This window comes from Oncorhynchus gorbuscha, linkage group LG11, assembly GCF_021184085.1.
Source record: "Oncorhynchus gorbuscha isolate QuinsamMale2020 ecotype Even-year linkage group LG11, OgorEven_v1.0, whole genome shotgun sequence".
Taxonomy (NCBI): Eukaryota; Metazoa; Chordata; class Actinopteri; order Salmoniformes; family Salmonidae; genus Oncorhynchus; species Oncorhynchus gorbuscha.
This window is the reverse complement of record NC_060183.1, coordinates 25,732,231-25,750,951: the sequence shown is the minus strand read 5'-3', so window position 1 is coordinate 25,750,951 and position 18,721 is coordinate 25,732,231. Positions and strand designations below refer to the sequence as shown.

Genomic DNA, 18,721 nt, shown 5'->3' with positions numbered 1-18,721 from the left:
GTATCGTATACCATATAGGTTCAACCTAGATTGAAATATATAGCCTACTAATCACTTTTTAGAACTACCGCATGTTTTCAGTTGGTTTCCATTGACCGCCCAGACCTCGATATATGATTTATTTATTTCATGTGAATGATACATGGCTAGACAACTGTACACATTATATCAAACTAAACAAAAATCATTGAAGACATAGTTCAAATGCGCAAAGCTTTAAAATGGTATGAACACATGAAAGGTACACCGTAAAAAGTTGGTTCGTACAATTGTCATACAACCAAATACTATTATCGTACATTTCTGTTCCACTAAACCAAAGAATGTGGTCGAATCCACCCACTGAATGCCATTGCAAAGACAGGCATTTAATCACCCTTATGACAGCGTTATGTGGCATCAAAATGGTCACCATGAGAAAGGAGTTCATATCAAATTCACCACTTATAGCACATCTCTTGCTACTGATCGAGTTACACTTTGTCAACATTTCCCATACAAGTCTTTGCAAGGTATTAGCTCACTGTTGATGTGTTTTGTTATTTCACCTAAATTTGCTGATGGTACACTTATATGCTGGCATCTGGAGCTCTCATTTGAATAATCAAGTAGCCTGCTGGAACATATGGAATATATTCTCAAAAACAAACAAGAACAGAAGTGTCCAGTTATCGTCACGGTTGAGCGAGTGAAACACAGGGAGAGAAAAAACCCTCGCCAAACAGAAAACTGGGGGAACTCTCCAGCCATTCTTCAGTACTCATGGCAGCCAAATTCATAGATTGACAATGAGTGTTGCAATTGAGCCCTTATGTATTCGAGGAGTAGCCAAACTCAAAACATATGTATCGTTATATTCAACCTTCACAATCACCGCCCCGGATCACTCACAAAACAAACGACTACAGCTCGTACATCCTCCAAAATATCTCTGCGTTAGAGTCTGCAATGTAACATATTCAAATGAAAATATATTTATGTATCTGTGTGACTTTCACAGTAGTTTGTACTGTACTGTACTGTATGTACCTTGTGTCCATCCATTTCTGCCTACCTACAGCCTCAAGGGGAGTTATTGAGTTCATGCGAGAGAGTATCTTGCACAAGTATTTTCTGTGAAAGAGCAATGTCTCGAGCATTTTTTTTTTCCTGCAATGTCTCCAAACGTCAATGTGGTCAAGTGCTGTGCGTGACATAAGTCTCGACTTACTAGCCAACCACAACGTGGGGGATTGAGCTACAGTACTTGGAAAGGCGTTGTCTTCTATGTGAATACAACTCGTAGAAACGGCAAGAAACATTTGCTTTGGCACAGATTTACATTGTAGCGATGTTCGTTTTTGAACTCCATTGCCGTGATCGTTACTACAAACACAAGTATCCCATTGTGGTAATCCTTGGCTCAGTACACTGTCACTGACCAGTCTATGTGTTTGTGTATTGCAGTGTCAGTCTATCCCCTCTCCTGGTGTAATGTCAATGCACTGTAGTGTTTAATCGTTCGGCACGTAAAGAGGCCATCAATCCCCTCTCTGTCTTCCCTTGCACTCTCTCTCTCTCCTCACTCTTTTTTTCTTCAGATTTGAGTCTCTTGAACGTTTTCCTTTGAGTTTCCCTTGAACAAAAGAGGCTCCATTTGTGGATTCTGGTTCTGGCCCATGAAACCCTTGATCGATCCGTGTAATCCCATGGGGGACATGGGGAGGGACATCGGCAGAGGTGGGGAAACGGAAAGAGGGTTGGTGTTGGCGCCATTTCCGGACATGGTCTGGAAAGTGGCTGAGGAGATTGGAACCTGTGTACAGGAGATGGGGATATCCTGGCCTTGCTGGTTCAGTGGGGACGGGTTGTTCTTGTTGCTTAGAGTACTGATGCCTGCCCCTGTCCCAATGCTCAGACCCATAACGTTGTTGTTGAAATGATTGGCCTTGTAGTAATGGTTAAGATGCTCTGATCGCCCGATGTTGGGAAGGTTGACTATTTCTGGGTGATGCATTCTCAAGGTTCCGTCTCCTCCGCACCCGGATTGCATGGTCGATCCCCCTGAGATGCCGCTCCCGGCCCCGGCACCCATCTCATCCTCCACGTTGATGATCTCGATGGCGCGGGTGGGGCCATGGTGCTTGTGCAGCTGGTGCTGCTTCCTCAGCTTGTAGAAGACCACCAGCATCACGGCCGCCATGAAGGTGATGGCCACGAAGCAGCCAATGATGATCTTGGTGGTCTTCATCACGTCGTCCAGGCCAGGGATGTTCGTGACCTCCATTATCGACACTGTGACTGCCTTTTCAGTGGCTCTGGTGGCTCGCGGGGACAGAGAGGAGAGAGATGAGCGAGATGGAGATATGGTGAATCCAGCCCTGCCTTTACCCAGTACCCCTCCTGAAACAGTGGGACCCAGGTAATCTGGCGGTACGTAGGTTTCGTTGATGTACTGCCTTGCAGCGGAATCCTCCCCATTGTTAGTTTCCACGGTTTCCACAGTGACGGTGGTGAAGTAGCTGAAAGGGTTGCTGGAGTCTGAGGTAGACACGTTGAGCACTGCGGTTGCCGTAGTGTTGCCAGCGGAGTTGGTCACCATGCAGGTGTATTGGCCCGTGTCCTGCACAGTCACATTGGTGAAATTCAGGGTTCCGTCGTGAAGGACTGAGATCCTGACACGGTACGACCCATGCGTCATGAGGGTGCCATTTGGGGTGAGCCAGTTGACAGACGTCATGGAGGTGCCAGTGCGACATTTCAGCTCGGCAGCCATGCCCTCTGTGACATTGAGGTCAGTGGGTGGCTCTACAATGACAGGAGCGTAGCATGTGAAGTGGCTCTGGTCCAGCTCACCAATGTACCGGCCCTTCAGGCCTGGGGGCGCGTGGCAGCGGGCACAGCATGTGGTGTTACTGGGCACCGTCTCCTTCAGCCACCAGCTGAGCCACAGGACATCACAGTTGCACACCCAGGGGTTGTGGTTGAGGTGCACCCGCTCCAACTGGTGCAGCGGGGTGAAGAGATCGTGGGGCAGCGAGTGCAAGGTGTTGTGGGACAGGTTGAGTTCCTCCAGGTTCTTCAGGTCGTCGAAGGCATTGCGCTCAATGACAGTCACCTTGGAGTGCATGAGCCACAGTTTGCGCAGCGACACCAGGCCTTGGAACGAGCCGGGCCGGACATTCCCCAGCTGGTTGCCAGACAGCTCTAGCTCCTCCAGTCGGACCAAGGGTGTGAGGTTGGGTATTTCCTTCAGACCGCACATGCCCAGGTTCAGGAAACGCAAGTTGAACAGGCCCTCGAAGGCAGCCTCAGAGATGTAGTCCAACTTCCGTAGTTCGCCCAGGTCGAGACGGCGCAGGGAGGGAACGCGGTGGAAAGCGTACGCCGGCAGTGTCTCGATGGGGTTGTTCCGTAGCCAGAGCTCCCGCAGCTTGCTGAGGTACTCAAAAGCCTGCGACGGTACCAACGTAAGTCGGTTGTCGAAGAGCTCCAGGGTGTTGAGGTTGGGTAGGCCATTGAACGCGCCCACCTCGATTTGTCTGATGTGGTTCTTGGAAAGCTGCAGGATTTCCAAATGCCGCAGGTGCTTGAATGTGTCAGACTTTATCACCTGTTAAGAGAGATAAATACATGTTGGTACATTATAGCCATATGAAACCGCTCGGCCGTAAAGCATACTCTTTTCATATGCGTACATGTATGGATTGTAGGTAAACGTAATGAGAGAAAGGCATATTTACCTCAATCGTGTTCTCTTGTAGGTTAAGGTATCTTGTGTTCACAGAAATACTGTCCGGGACTTCTACCAAACTCTTCCTTGTACAGATCACTCGGCTTGCCTGATTGGAGCAGCTACAGGGGTTTGGACATGGGGGAGCGGCCTCTGTTACCTGAGGTCCATGGTGGTGGAGCCACAGTAAAATCTGGACCAACCAGAGGAGGGGGGAAGGGGTGGAGGGGCTGGTCACCATGACAACACGCATGGCAAATGGGTCATGACCCACCCCTAGTCCTAATATGTTGATAAGTCCCCTCTGATACAAGACAATTAAGTAGTTCTCTTGTTGTTCATGTTACCAATCCATTCTATTCTTCTCTTTCAAGTCTTTTCAATAACTGTTAGATGTTAAATGTTCTCTTGATTTATCATTTATATTTCCTCACTTGACTATGTTAATGTCAGTGTAAATATAAAAGGCAGTCTAGTTTTCAGCACAGCTTTTTAGGGAATTATGTATTTGTAGATCCCATGACAATTATTAGAACAACAAAGTAGATGTTTGGTGAATCTGCTCTTGATTGGCGTATCTCTGTGGATGGTAGATGCTCCTCACTGTATAGGGGAGGAAGAGAGAGAGAGAGAGAGAGAGAGAGAGAGAGAGAGAGAGAGAGAGAGAGAGAGAGAGGGAGAGAGAGCGAGAGTGAGCAAGAGAGAGAGAGAGAGAGAGAGAGAGAGAGAGAGAGAGAGAGAGAGAGAGAGAGAGAGAGAGAGAGAGAGAGAGAGAGAGAGAGAGAGAGAGAGAGAAAGGGATCAGACAACCTCACAAAGCATGAGTTCTGTAATTGTAGAAGCATTGTGAAATCTGTGGGCACTGAAACATAGAATCATGTTGGACTTTTAACGCAATTGCAAGATTGATGGTTAATATATAACATGTTTGAGCGTTGGGCCAGTAACCGATAGGTTGCTAGTTTGAATCCCAGCTCCGACAATGGGGAAAATCTATCATTCTGCTCTTGAGCAAGGCAGTTAACCCCCCACAAGTGGAAGTCAAGTTATTTTTAAAAACTCAAGAGCACAGGTGTGTCACAACTCAAAGAAACCACAGGCCTAGAGCAAAGTATGAAATAAACTTTAGTGTATGATTCATTACTCGATGATGAGAGAAAAAATAAACACCTTTGTTATTTATGAGCATAATCATACACACTGTAGTGTATTTGGACTGGAAAAAAGGTATTTGTGTAAAAAAAAAAAACATGAACACATGCCAACATCACTCTAAAAGACTATATAACAAGCAAGCGTTGAACTGTCAGTTTGCTATTCTATTTAATGAGGTATAACTTGTCTTTAGAATCACTGTTACACAACTACTGCTACATGGGGGAAACAGCAAAAGGTTTCCCGACATCAAATGTATGGTGACCTAGCCCTAATGATCTGCAAGACGGATATTAATCCAGTCACAATCAGTTCTATTGATCACAAGGAACTGGAGGGTATGTTTTGTGATGTCGAGGGGTACTTCCACAACCAAGTGTACAGATGATGGATCTTAATTTGAGCCAGTTTGCTACAGCAGGAAAATAATCCTGCAGCAACAGGAAATTTGAATTATTGTGTGGATTATAATTGATGGATATTTTCTCTGTGTAGGGGGTTGATACATTTTTGGTATCAGCAAATCTCGTCTGAAATTCTTACGTTTGAAATGACAAACTTTAGAAGCCTTTATAAACCTTGAATACATTCCATGTTTGCATTTCTCAGCAACAACAATGAAGATCTTACTACATCTGTAACTCAGTTATCGGCATCCCCCCTGACTGGTCTGCATCCTCCAATAGCCCTTCGGGGTTTGATTGGGGTGAAAGAACCCGGGTTAAACGTGTACCCCCTAGCCTTATGACTGTATCATTTCAGTAGCCCATTTCACAGTGAACGTGTTTTACATTAAGCAGCTCAGCCTTTGCACCTCTACTAGTGTGATTACCATCCGGCTACTCATGATGTACACATACCACATTTGAAAATAATTGTCTTATGAAGACACAAACAAGTCATTTACAGGTTATTGCTGGGTACCAGTTTACCATATCATTTTGACATGGTAGTTTCTGCCAATTTCTGCTTCTACAAATTGGGAAGTAAAATAGCTAACATAGTTATCTTAGCATGTATACACACATGGGATCCCACTCTCATCTCTGATTCAGAGGGGTTGGGTTAAATGCAGAAGACACATTTCAGTTGAATACATTCAGTTGGACAACCGACTACCATCCCCCTTTCTCTTACCTTTCCATTCATCCTCCCTGCCACAAACTACCCTGTACTGTCCCTTTAAGACTGACAAATATGGAGACCCTTATCAGAACCTCAATACAATACTACATGTGGTTCAAGGCCCTGTTGTTCAAACTAAAGCTACCTGTGCTCAAACTCGTGTATATCCATTTGTATCATACCTCTCTGGTAAATGGTGAATGATGTGACAAACTCAAAACATTCAGTCAGCGTTCGTCCTGTGGGGGAGGTTGAAGGAGAACGGCAAGAATCGTGCAAGCTAACAGGCGGGCCACAAACAGGAAAATAACATTGCGGCACAACAGTGGTGTGCAGAACAGCATCTCAGAACGCACAACTCGACGATCGTTGTCACGGATGGGCTTTTTCAGCAGACGGCCACACCGGGTTCCACTCCTACCAGCTAAAGACGAGAAGAAGCGGCTCCAGTGGGCACGCGCTCACCAACCCTGGACAATTGAGGAGTCGAAAAACATCACCTGGTCCAACGAAATCCAGTTTCTGGTGAGTTATGCTGATGGCAGAGTAGAAAGTATAGAGTACAGGCTTGCGGCGGTGTTGTAATGGTGTGGGGAATGTTTTCCTGGCACACGGTAGGTCCCTTTATACCAATTGAGCAACGTTTCCATGCCCCAAAGAATTCAGGCTTTACTGGAGGCAAAGGGGGGTCTGCCCCGGTACTAGATTTGTGTACCTAAGAAACTGGCCACTGAGTGTAAGTCAAAAGCTTTCGGGTGCCTGCACGTCAACAGCCCATACTTGCTCAGTAGACATAGCATGTTTCTTTCTCTGACAAAGGGGTCATTAAAAAGTTATGCTTTACAAATGTTCTAAAATAATCTGAAATATCTGGCTTGTGGTTTACAGCTCTATAGTAGTAGAACTCGGCCTACCTATTGAAATGATCGAGTAGCCTAAGTGAGTCCATGATATCTTATGACCGAACTTAAACATAAATAAAGGAAAAATACACAAACTTCCCATACCACAATGTCAAAGTACCTGATCCAGAGATGATCCCTGAAACGTAGACGTTGCACACATTGAACAGTGCACACTAAAGCCAACCCCTGCCTCTCACGATCACAGCATAGGGAAACATACTCTTCATGAATCCGAATGTGCGCATAGGCTGCAGAATAGATCCACATCAAAGGGTGTTAAAATATTGCTAAAAGCAGCCATTAAAGATCCCAGTGTAGTCAAAAACTTGATTTCCTATGTTTTATATATATTTCCACACTATTTCCACACTATTTCCGCATTTCGCTACACTCGCATTAACATCTGCTAACCATGTGTATGTGACAAATAAAATTTGATTTGATTTGATTTGATTTGAATAATACTATACAATTGTGAAAATGGTGATAATGCATGTTGAGTGCAAGAGCTGTTCGAAAAGTTTTGGCCTTCCGCGGTGACATCACCATGCAGTATATTAGTTAATAGACCGATAAGAAAGACAGGGCCAAACATCTCTGCAAATAACAGGAAAGTTTCACTTTTCCCCACCCCACTCAAACCACTCCCAGACAGTCCTGGCAACAATTTAACTTGAGAAATTTCTCTTTGCTAAGAAGCTTTTTTTTAAAAAGGTACTTAATTGTTACCCAGAAATGATTTAATATTGGAATAAAAATGGCTGCATTGGACCTTTAAGAAGCTTATGATGGAGAATATCCTAAATATAGGTCTGTGGAACTGTACTTTACCCGCCCTCACACGTGCACACACACACACACACGCAAACACGCACACAAACACTTGCACACACCGCACACCAAATCCACGATTCTCCACTATAATTTCAGCGTTGAGGCAAATGATTGTTGTGTCACTGTGCATTAGATAGTTTAACGGTCTTTGCAATGGACAGTCGCATTGGGGGGGAATATATTCAATATGTGCCCCGGGTGTCCCTTCACGATCTATGTGGCCGTCATTGTAAATAAGAATTTGTTCTTAACTGATTTGCCTAGTTAAATAAAGGTTACATTTAAACTGAAAAATAAATGTGGGGCCTACACTCCAGGATGATATCTCTGAGATGATGCCCACTGAAGTCAGTTCGACGTCTATTCCAAGTCGGTTCAATGTAATTTTATTGAAATTACGTGGAAACAATGTTGAATCAACCAGTGTTGGACTTGTCCATCATTGTGAAAATGTTGTCTTTTATTGTGGCGATCTTGATCAGCAAAGGTCCATTTTTTATTACATAAGAAGTGTATGTTGGGTCTTTTTATTTTACCTTTATTTAACCAGGCAAGTCAGTTAAGAACAAATTCTTATTTTCAATGACGGCCTAGGAACAGTGGGTTAACTGCCTGTTCAGGGGCAGAACAACAGATTTGTACCTTGTCAGCTCGGGGTTTGAACTCGCAACCTTCCGGTTACTGGGCCAATGCTCTAACCACTAGGCTACCCTGCCACCCCTTACAAGGCAACAGAGGGACACACCACTGTAAAGCGAGTTTATGAGCTCATGGCTGCATGGGGAAATGATTGCTCTTTACTAAGAGTCATTCCAAAGCCATCAAAACAGAACACATATTGTTGTCCATGGACGTACGGTATCTCTTGTTTTCAGGCGACTCTGTCATACAGGCTGTGCACTGTGGAGGCAGGCATCTGCAACAATGCAATTCTATAGTGCACATTCTCTTATTGTAGGTGAACGTCGGCTACCTATAGTCTACTTAGACATGTCAACTCATAACATTCTCTCTCAATTCAACTTGTCTAGCACAATAAGACCAGCGAACGTACACGAATGTGTGCCTCATTATTTGATTGACTTATTTTACTGAACCCCCTTGCCCTTTACTCCCTTCAACTGCAGTAAACTTCTGTTAGGGAGGTGGCTTTTGCCTATCTTGGGCTACACTAAAAAGCACTGGGGGGAAAAACACACTGCAAACTCTTAAGTTACCCCATACCACACATTCCACCTCCAGTGGAAGACAAGGTTGAGTAGTCTGTAGCCTTTTTATTTTATTTCCTGTCGGCAAATACAGAACATTACATTATGTTCATATAACATGGCTCCGGTTTTATTCCTACAGGCTCTTCTTACTCTTTTCCCCCCATACAGTATAGTCTTCACACCGATGCAATGAATTTGTCTCATGTCAAGAACTGGTTGCAGTTGCACCCATGTAGATATTGATCGACTATACACAATCAGTTCTGGGAGAAGAAAGCGCTCAGTCGTGAAGAAACAAATGATCTGCAACCTGCTGGCCAAATGTTACACCAACACGTGATTAGTGTGTAATCACTGTCCACCAATGGTTTATTCTTTGGATCTGTTGAGGTGAATGGTGGGGTAACACTTTACTTAACTAGCCAGCGGTTTCAATTGACTTCAATAGCCTGCAACTATAATGTCCATTATGATGCAGTTATAATGCATTGTCGAGTGTATAATGTAGACTATTACAATAGTGTCAAAATGATCCTGAATAAATAACAGCCATTTTGAGTAAGTTGAAATGGTGATACATAATAGAGACATAGGCCTAACATAAGTCTATCATAAGCCTTATTATAAGACATTATAAAAGCTCATAGCTTATATGCTTACAACCAGTTCTAAAGCACAGCAGTGTAGTAAAGTCAAAGTAAAGTGTTACCAATTGTGGCTTTGTGTGGCCTTCAATATCCTCGGGCTAAAGACTACCTGAGCATAAAGAGAGATCCTGTAGGGTACCCAACTCTTTCCCTGGCTGCCACTGCTCTTGCTCACAACAACAAAAAAATCCTCTGTGTCATCACAACTTTTGGAGATATTTCAACAAAACAATTTTCAGGATAAATGTATAAAAAAAATTGAAAATTTGAAAGGGTTGTAGATATATTCCAATGAAGTTAGATTTCCATTTGTTTTTTAATTATACAAGGAGGAAAGCCTTAAGATGAATTATCCACGTGTTTAGAGAGAAACATGTTGATCCTTTTTTTGTAAAGTAGTAATATGTTGGATGAATGTGTTGGGTGAAGCTCCCCCCCAGCTAGTTAGCATTAGCTGCTAGGTGTGCTAGCTAGCAACCTTACTACCAAATCATCAAAGGTAAAATACATTAAAAGATAACGTAACTTAATTGCAGTTGTAAATGTTTCCACTAGTGACTGGTTGCTTTGCAGTTAATGTTACTTTATAGCCTTTTAGCTATTTTGCACAGCAACCCCTTGTTTTCAGTCACAGGTGGGCCTGGAGTAGGTGTGAGCAGTGCAGGAGGTGTGCAAATAAGTTGTGCTTCAATTTTACTGGGGATATCTTTATTTGTGACCTTTGTACAAATTAGAATTGTGCAATAATAGAGCATAAGAGAGTTGCCATATCAATGTGAAACTGAGTTAATTAGGTAAGTTATTGTTGTTGTTATTAAATGTTATATTCCAATGTTATTTAATGTTATTAGTTATATTCCATCCCAATTCATATTTATTTTTATGAATTAAAAACAAAGATTGAAAACCTTTTGATCTTGAATGTAATTTTAATGATTGCTGGGATTTCAAATCTTGCAATATTCAAATAATATTTAGTTCAATTGTATGTCATGGATTGTATGGAAACGGAACAACAACATGTATGTGCAGGTGAGTTAAAAAGATGGCCTTCACATCAAATCTCCTCATAGTGCGGCTATTAATGGTGGCATGTGCAACACCCTTCGCCCCATATTTGATTTAAATAATTAAATGTAGACAACTAGACGTAGCTTTTAAGTATTACGTACTAAAGAATTTCTAAATACAACTGTTTAAATGGATTTTAACACACTTTTGTCAAACCCTATTCCATAATCTTCTACTGGGGCAACTGGCCACCGGTACTTTACAAAAACGGCCGTTTTCTAATAACAACATTTCATGAAAAAAAATCAACTGTAGCCATTATAGTTTATTCGCCTAAGCATGGCATTCAGCCAAATACCATTTATTTCCCAAACGTTGCTTTTTTTGTGTCAGCAATTAGACATTGTTCTTTAGGGGGCAAGTTACCCCCTAGTACCCAATACCACGCTAAATTAGGCCTGATATTTACCGCTGGTCTGAGACTAACACAAAGCTGCAACAGCGCTAACGTCTAGGCCTACTGTAACTATGACAACACCAAATTGATTCGGAGTTGTTGGACGTGGGCTTCCTGTTAGGAGGAGGCTATATTCAAAATAGTGGCAATCAGAGTGTTAGCCTATTGGGGAAATTAGGTAGGTCAAAATGGTGCTTCAAACACTTCAATTGCAGGAGAGATTTTTTCTCTCCTTAATTGGTCTGACATTTTACAGCATAAAATGGAGACTCTATACATTGGAATGAAAAGTCGAATTAGATCATTTCCAAGGAATTTATATGACATATAGGTGTCATCTATTCTCAATGTATGGTCAAATCACAATAAACCCTAGTGAATATAAATTAACATATAATTTCATTAATGCAGCTGGCCTCGCGCTACGGCGCACCTTCTATGGAACGCAATTGAAATTCTTAGAATAGGCCTAATTCGGCACATGCTGCATTACAAAATGGCTTGCATCGACTGTCTCTTTGAATGTGGAATAATGACAACTACACAATTGCAACAAGAATAATGATATTTAACGTTATGAAGCTATATTACTACAAAATAGGCTTACATATGGTGACAATATGATTTCAACAGCTTTTAGGGTTGAAATGATCTTAAGAATACATTTCAACACAAGATCATACCAATACATCAGCTTTGATTTTCAAAATGTCTAACGTTAATTGGAACCTACTAGTTAGGACTTGTATCCATTTATACTTAGCTATTTTAGCTAATAAAACAGTAATGTCGCCACCTGATATCCGCAGAAACAAACCAAAATAAGAAATAGGTTGACTACGACTGTCTTTTCAGACGTTTCTACCAGTATTAGGCTATGTGCAATTGACTCATACCTTTCTGTTTCAATTGCTGCGGTGTGAGGTCGACGTTTTCTTCTCCTTTCGATCCCTCTCCTGTCGCCAGTCCCCCAACCTCTCTATCTATTTCTCATTTTCTCTTCTCTAAATTGATTCGCTCGATTCCACGGCTGTGAGTTCGGCTCTTGTTCTTGTCTTCCGCAGCAGCAACGCAACAGGGACTTCATACACCGATAGCACGTTCAATATAAGCAGAATCCACACACACCATAAAAAAAGGGTGAAGAAACGTTAACGTTACAATATATAAAGCGGTATTTAGTTCAAATAAAAACGAAATCCGGATTGGATGCATCCAAGCGTCTTCTTATCCTTGGAGACGCGCGCAGGCAGCAAACGCGACGGCGCCCGTTGGGCAGAGTATTTTTGCGCTTCAGCATAAGCGGCAGTATACGCACATTCCGTAGGTCTGCAGCTGAATGCCACGAAGGCAGCGTAAGCTCTCAACATGGACCACAGAAGACCAACCATTTATGATGGAGAGCCATGATCAAGAAACGCCATGTATTCCAAGACGTATGGCGCTAATGCACTACACTATCCTCGTGGTCTTTGCAGTCGTTGTGCAGGTCCTACTATAACCTATGTTTGTAGGGTGAGTGGGATATCAGGTCCAGTGGGTTTGAGAGAACCTAGATAGATCTATGGTGGGCTACGGACAGTGGTCACAGAGTGTTAAGTGTTTGATATGACTCAGCACTCTATTGCTCGATTAATTGATTGATTCGGTACATTTCAGGAAAAGTTGCATGAGGTTTCGCTGCAGTCTGCTTAGTGGCTTTGAGATCAAGATATTGCTGGTTCCCAATTGCATCTCAGAGTGAGTGAGCATATTGCCACTGGGCCTTTGGGGAAAGTAGCTATTTCACTACCCCTGGGCATTTTCAGTTGTACTATTGTTGCACAAATGTTGCCTTATTTAAATTTGTATTTTTTAACCTTTATTTGACTAGGCAAGTCACATTCTTATTGACAATGATGGCCTACAAATATCAGATCTGACCTGACCAATCAACATTGGTTTAACACAGTATAAAGGTTTCCTAGAAGAAGAAGAAAATAAACATTGAGGCAATGGCTTTTCAATTAGGGTTTTGTAATTTTGTAGTTTATCTAAGGTTGTGGAGTCATGGCATACAGCTTATTAGCAGAAAAACACTACGTAAGTTTTAATTTAATTAAACTACACTACATGACCAGAAGTATGTGGACACATGCTCGACGAACGAACATCTGATTACAAAATAATGGACGTTAATATGGAGTTGGTGCCCTCTTTGCTACTTAAACACCCTCCACTCTTCTGGGAAGGCTTTCCACTAGATGTTGAAACATTGCTGCGGGGCACTTGCTTCCATTCAGCCACAAGGTCGGGCACAGATGTTGCGCGATAAAGCCTGGCACGCAGTCGGCATCATCCCAATGGTGTTCGATGGGGTTGAGGTCAGGCCTCTGTGAAGGCCAGTCAAGTTCTTCCACACCGATCTCAACAAACAATTTCTATATGGACCTCGCTTTGTGCACGTGGGCATTTTCATGCTGAAACAGGAAAGGGCCTTCCCAAAATGTTTTCCACAAAGTTGGAACCACAGAATAGTTTAGAATGTCATTGTATGCTGTAGTGTTAAGATTTCCCTACACTGGACCTAAGGGGCCTATCCCGAAGTATGAGAATCAGCCCTAGACCATTATTCCTCCTCCATCAAACTTTACAGTTGTCACTATGCATTGGGGCAGGTAATGTTCTCCGGGCATCTGCAAAACCCAGATTCGTCCGTCGGACTGCCAGATGGTGAAGCGTGATTCATCACTCTAGAAAACGTGTTTCCACTGCTCCAGAGTCCAATGGCTGCAAGCTTTTCACCACTCCAGCCGACGCTTGGCATTGTGCATGATCTTAGGCTTGTGTGCGGCTGCTCGGCCATAGAAACCCAGTTCATGAAGCTCCTGATGAACAGTTATTGGGTTGATGTTGCTTCCAGAGACAGTTTGGAACTCAGTAGTGAGTGTTGCAATCAAGGACAGATTATTTTCACGCGCTACGCACTTCATCACTCGGCGGTCCCGTTCTGTGAGCTTGTGTGGCCTACCACTTTGCGGCTGAGCCGCTGTAGCTTCTAGACGATCCACTTCACAATAACAACACTTACAGTTGACCGGGGCAGCTCTAGCAGGGCAGACGTTTGTCAAACTGACTTGTCGGAAAGGTGGCATCTTATGACGGTGCCACGTTGAAAGTCACTGAACCTTTCAGTAAGGCCATTCTACAGTCAATGTTTGTCTATGGAGATTGCATGGCGGTATGCTCAATTTTATACACCTGTCAGTAGAATGGCTGAACTAGCACGAATCCACTCATTTGAGGGGTGTCCGCATACATTTGTATATATAGAGTACCACCAAGCTACTAGTTGAACTGCATTATTCACTCCTCACAAACCATGCTTATTATGACATATGGATAACCAAGCAATCAAGAAAACATTGACCATCTGATCTGAATTTTTGCTCAATGGGTATAACAGCGAATGGTTTTGTCTGGACATAACAGCCTTGGACAGCAATTATGTGTGTCGGGATGCTACGTGTGGCATGTGGTCCTGTTCGTTGGTTCCTTGTCCTTTCCTTCTCGTAAATAGATCCCTAAACTGAAAGTAATGGAGTTTAGGAGAAACAGTGACACTGCTCCACTTGGTGTATACCGCCCACCTTGAACGTTAGCATGACCCTTCACACCAGCCAACTCTAGTCACCTGTTGTACAATGCACTGGATCCTGTCACTCTGTTTCCATGCATTCCACTGAGAGTTGTGTTTAAAAAAAAATTAAACACAAGACTATAGCTATTCTCAGCAATCCACAGCATTTGCTCTCAATCAATTTTCAAGCTGCACCCGCATGAACCCATGATATGTTCAAATGTGTAGCTTATAGCATCACTCCCTCCACCCCCATTTCCTCTCACCCCATCTATCTCCACAGTACAGGCTGTGGAGTAGAGCACAGACAAGAGTATTCACCAGAAGAACCCCTCAGATATACTCTCCACTCCCTCGCTTTTCGACTCCTCCCCTTCCTCTCCCCGAATGCCGTAATGAGCATTGCTCACAACCGATAGCTTTCGTTAAGAGCCGCACAGCAATGAGGTCTCTGTGCCTTTTGCTTCTCTCTTCCTCTCCCTCCCCCTCTCTCCGCCTCTGACTCTCTCTCCCCCTCCACCTCTCTCTCTCTATTAAATTTCCAGTCACACAGTGGTGCAGAGGATATTCCTCTTTTCCCTCTTTCTCCCTCTTCCCCTGGTCTCTTGCATTCCCCCCACACTCCTTCTGAAATCTTAGTCCTCTCCCAATCCCACTCTCCCTTTCTGGCTCTCTTTCAATCCCTTCTCTCGCTCTCTTCTTCCTCCGTACATCTCTTTCCCTTCCAACCCCTGCACCATTTAAAATGGTTCCATACACATGACCAAAGATCACCCCACCCCCTGCTTTACCTCTTGCCCCCCTCTCCCAACGCTCTGTCCTCGCTGTCATTGCATGTGTGGCAGTACGTGTGTGTTGGTGTGTGCGCGCGTGCGTGTGTACTTGTGCGTATGTGCACGTGTGTGTGTTTGTGTTTGTGTGTATGTGTGTGTGTGTGTGTAGGCGAATGAACAAACACTTATAGCTGTATTGCTTGTGTCATCAGTACAGAGAGGCTACCTGACAGAAATACAGTGGATGGCACTAATCCTGCCAGAGAGAGGGGGGAGGATGGAGATTTGGCAGTGGCATGTCATCGCAAGACACATGTAACATGCTGATAGCTCTGGAGAGGTACAGCTAGGACTGTGGAGACACACAGGAGGGTGTCGCTACGTATTCATCAATTCCATGGCACTTTGGATCAAGGATGTTGGATAGCTGTCTCTATGCCCTGTCTTTTCAGATGGCCAAGATGGTTGTGCGCATTCCTATTGTGGTGAACATTCACGAACACGCATTGTTTGACAATGTGGGTCATTAGGTATGCTTTGAGATTCTAGTAAACAAAATAGCAGTCTGTTCGATAGGCATCTGATGTGAGCTTGCTAACGAATAGATATTTTGGCACTTTAGTCTTTTGGATCTGTTCTATTTATAACTGTGACTGAAAAGATAGAAAACCGTTCAATGTCATTTGTGATACAGAAAGAGATAGATACTGAGTGAATGTAGTGCTATTCATGGTGACAACGCTGTGTGCTGTCTGAGGGAGGGAGAGAGCCAGAGGAGAGATTCTAGTGTCACAGTATCTTAGCAACTGCCTCCATCTCCTTGGAGACAAGACCTGACATCATTTCCCGTCTGTGAGAAATCGCTTTGGTTTGTACACTGTGTGTGTGTGTGTGTGTGTGTGTGTGTGTGTGTGTGTGTGTGTGTGTGTGTGTGTGTGTGTGTGTGTGTGTGTGTGTGTGTGTGTGTGTGTGTGTGTGTGTGTGTGTGTGTGTGTGTGTGTGTGTGTGTGTGTGTGTGTGCATGCGTGCGCTATGTGCATGCACTCATGTTTATGTGGAGATGTGGGCCTGTTATGATTGCTAGCAGTATGTGCAGTGATGCGGTGGGGATGTATTCCAATTTAATAGGGTATATTCAAGAATGACTTTCAGAAAATAGTTTACAAATATGTATTAGTTAAAACAACATATTAAGACAGACGTTAATCAAAATGCCTAACTTGAAAGTAATATTATGAATTATGTTTCTTAATTTTTTTACTTAATTAAAATGTAACTTTATTTTACAAATAATGTATTTTTACTTTATTTAAGGTAACAATAAACACATAATATTTTTATGTAAAGTTATTTTTCCCATCAACAAAAAAACACAAATGTGCTAATTTGTAATAAGCATTACTAAATGTAAAAAAATATATATATTTAACTAGGCAAGTCAGTTAAAGAACAAATTCTTATTTTCAATGACGGCCTAGGAACAGTGGGTTAACTGCCTTGTTCAGGGGCAGAATGACAGATTTTTACCTTGTCAGCTCAGGGATTTGATCTTGCAACCTTTCAGGTTACTCGTCCAACGCTCTAACCACTAGGCTACCTGCCACCCCTTCATTAACAATTCATATATATTTAATTACTTTAAAAATGTATCAACATTTAGAAGCATTAAGAAGCAATTATGATAATTTAGCAAGCATAGAATTGATAAATATTTAGCGAAGGATATAACATGGCTTATTCAGGAAAATGATTGCCCCAAATTTGCTACCTAGATACCAATGTTTATCAGATAGCAAATGTCAGGGATAATAAATCCAATTTATTTTTTAAAAAATGATGACACTTTTGACAATACTTTGTGAAAATACACTACATGACCAAAAGTATGTGGACAGCTGCTCGTCAAATATCTCATTCCAAAATCATGGGCATTAATATGGAGTTGGGCCCTCCTTTGCTGCTGTAACAGCCTCCACTCTTCTAGGAAGGCTTTCTATTAGATGTTGGAACATTGCTGTGGGGACCTGCTTCCATTCAGCCACAAGAGCATTAGTGAGTTCAGGCATTAGTGTAGGTCTGGCTCGCAGTTTGCGTTCCACTTCATCCCAAAGGTGTTCGATGGGGTTGAGGTCAGGCCTCTGTGCAGGCCAATCAAGTTCTTCCACACCGATCTCAACAAACCATTTCTGTATGGACCTCGTGTTGTGCGTGGGAGCATTATGATGATGAAACAGGAAAGGGCCTTCCCCAAACTGTTGCCACAAAGTTGGAAGCACAGAATCATCTAGAATGTCATTGTATGATGTATTGTTAAGCTGTCCCTTCACTGGAACTAAGGGGCCTGAAACCTGAAAAGCAGCCCCAGACCATGATTCATAACTCCAGAGAACGCGTTTCAACTGCCCCAGAGTCCAATGGCGACGAGCTTTACACCATTCCAGCCGAGTTAATGTGCTGATGTTGCTGCCAGAGGCAGTTTGGAACTCGGTGGGGAGTGTTACAACCGAGGACAGACAATATTTACGCGCTGCGCGCTTCAGCACTCAGCTGTCTAGTTCTGTGAGCTTGTGTGGCTTACCACTTCGAGGCTAAGCCGTTGTTGCTCCTAGATGTTTCCACTTCATGATAACATCACTTACAGTTGACCGGGGCAGCTCTAGCAGGGCAGAAATTTCGCAAACTGACTTGTTCAAAACTCCTATGATGGTGCAATGTTGAAAGTCACTGAGCTCTTCAGCAAAGCCATTCTACTGCCAATTTTTGTCTCTGTGCCTGGCTGTGCGCTCGATTTTACACACCTGTCATCAACGGGTGTGGCTGAAATAGCCGAATCCACCAAATTGAAGGGGTGTCCACATACTTTTGTATCTATAGTGTACCTTGTGCTGATTAAGTACATGTATTTCACAATACTACTAATGATTAATGTATACATAGTTGATGGTTTACAGCAAGAATATGTCTGCTTCTGTACTCTCCTGAACAACCAGTGTCCTCTGCTGTCACCTAGTGAACACAGGAGAAAACTACAACGTTAATGAGTTTCACTTACACACTTACAGTGAGGGAAAAAAGTATTTGATCCCCTGCTGATTTTGTACGTTTGCCCACTGACAAAGAAATTATTGGCCTATAATTTTAATGGTAGGTTTATTTGAACAGTGAGAGACAGAATAACAACAACAAAAATCCAGAAAAACACATGTCAAAAATGTTATCAATTGATTTGCATTTTAATGAGGGAAATAAGTATTTATATTTAGACCAATTAT

General features: G+C 42.9%; 1 protein-coding gene across 1 annotated transcript; it reads right to left on the bottom strand.

Moving 5' to 3' along the window:
* Positions 1-104: 104 nt before the first annotated feature.
* lrrc4bb (leucine rich repeat containing 4Bb) lies at positions 105-12,441 on the bottom strand. The gene is made up of 3 exons (XM_046369119.1): positions 11,954-12,441; positions 3,723-4,315; positions 105-3,592 (listed from the first exon to the last, which is right to left on the bottom strand). The coding sequence occupies exons 2-3, from the start codon at positions 3,963-3,965 to the stop codon at positions 1,577-1,579; spliced, it is 2,259 nt and encodes a 752-aa protein (XP_046225075.1). The 5' UTR covers positions 3,966-4,315; positions 11,954-12,441; the 3' UTR covers positions 105-1,576.
* Between the last annotated feature and the right edge of the window lie 6,280 nt (positions 12,442-18,721).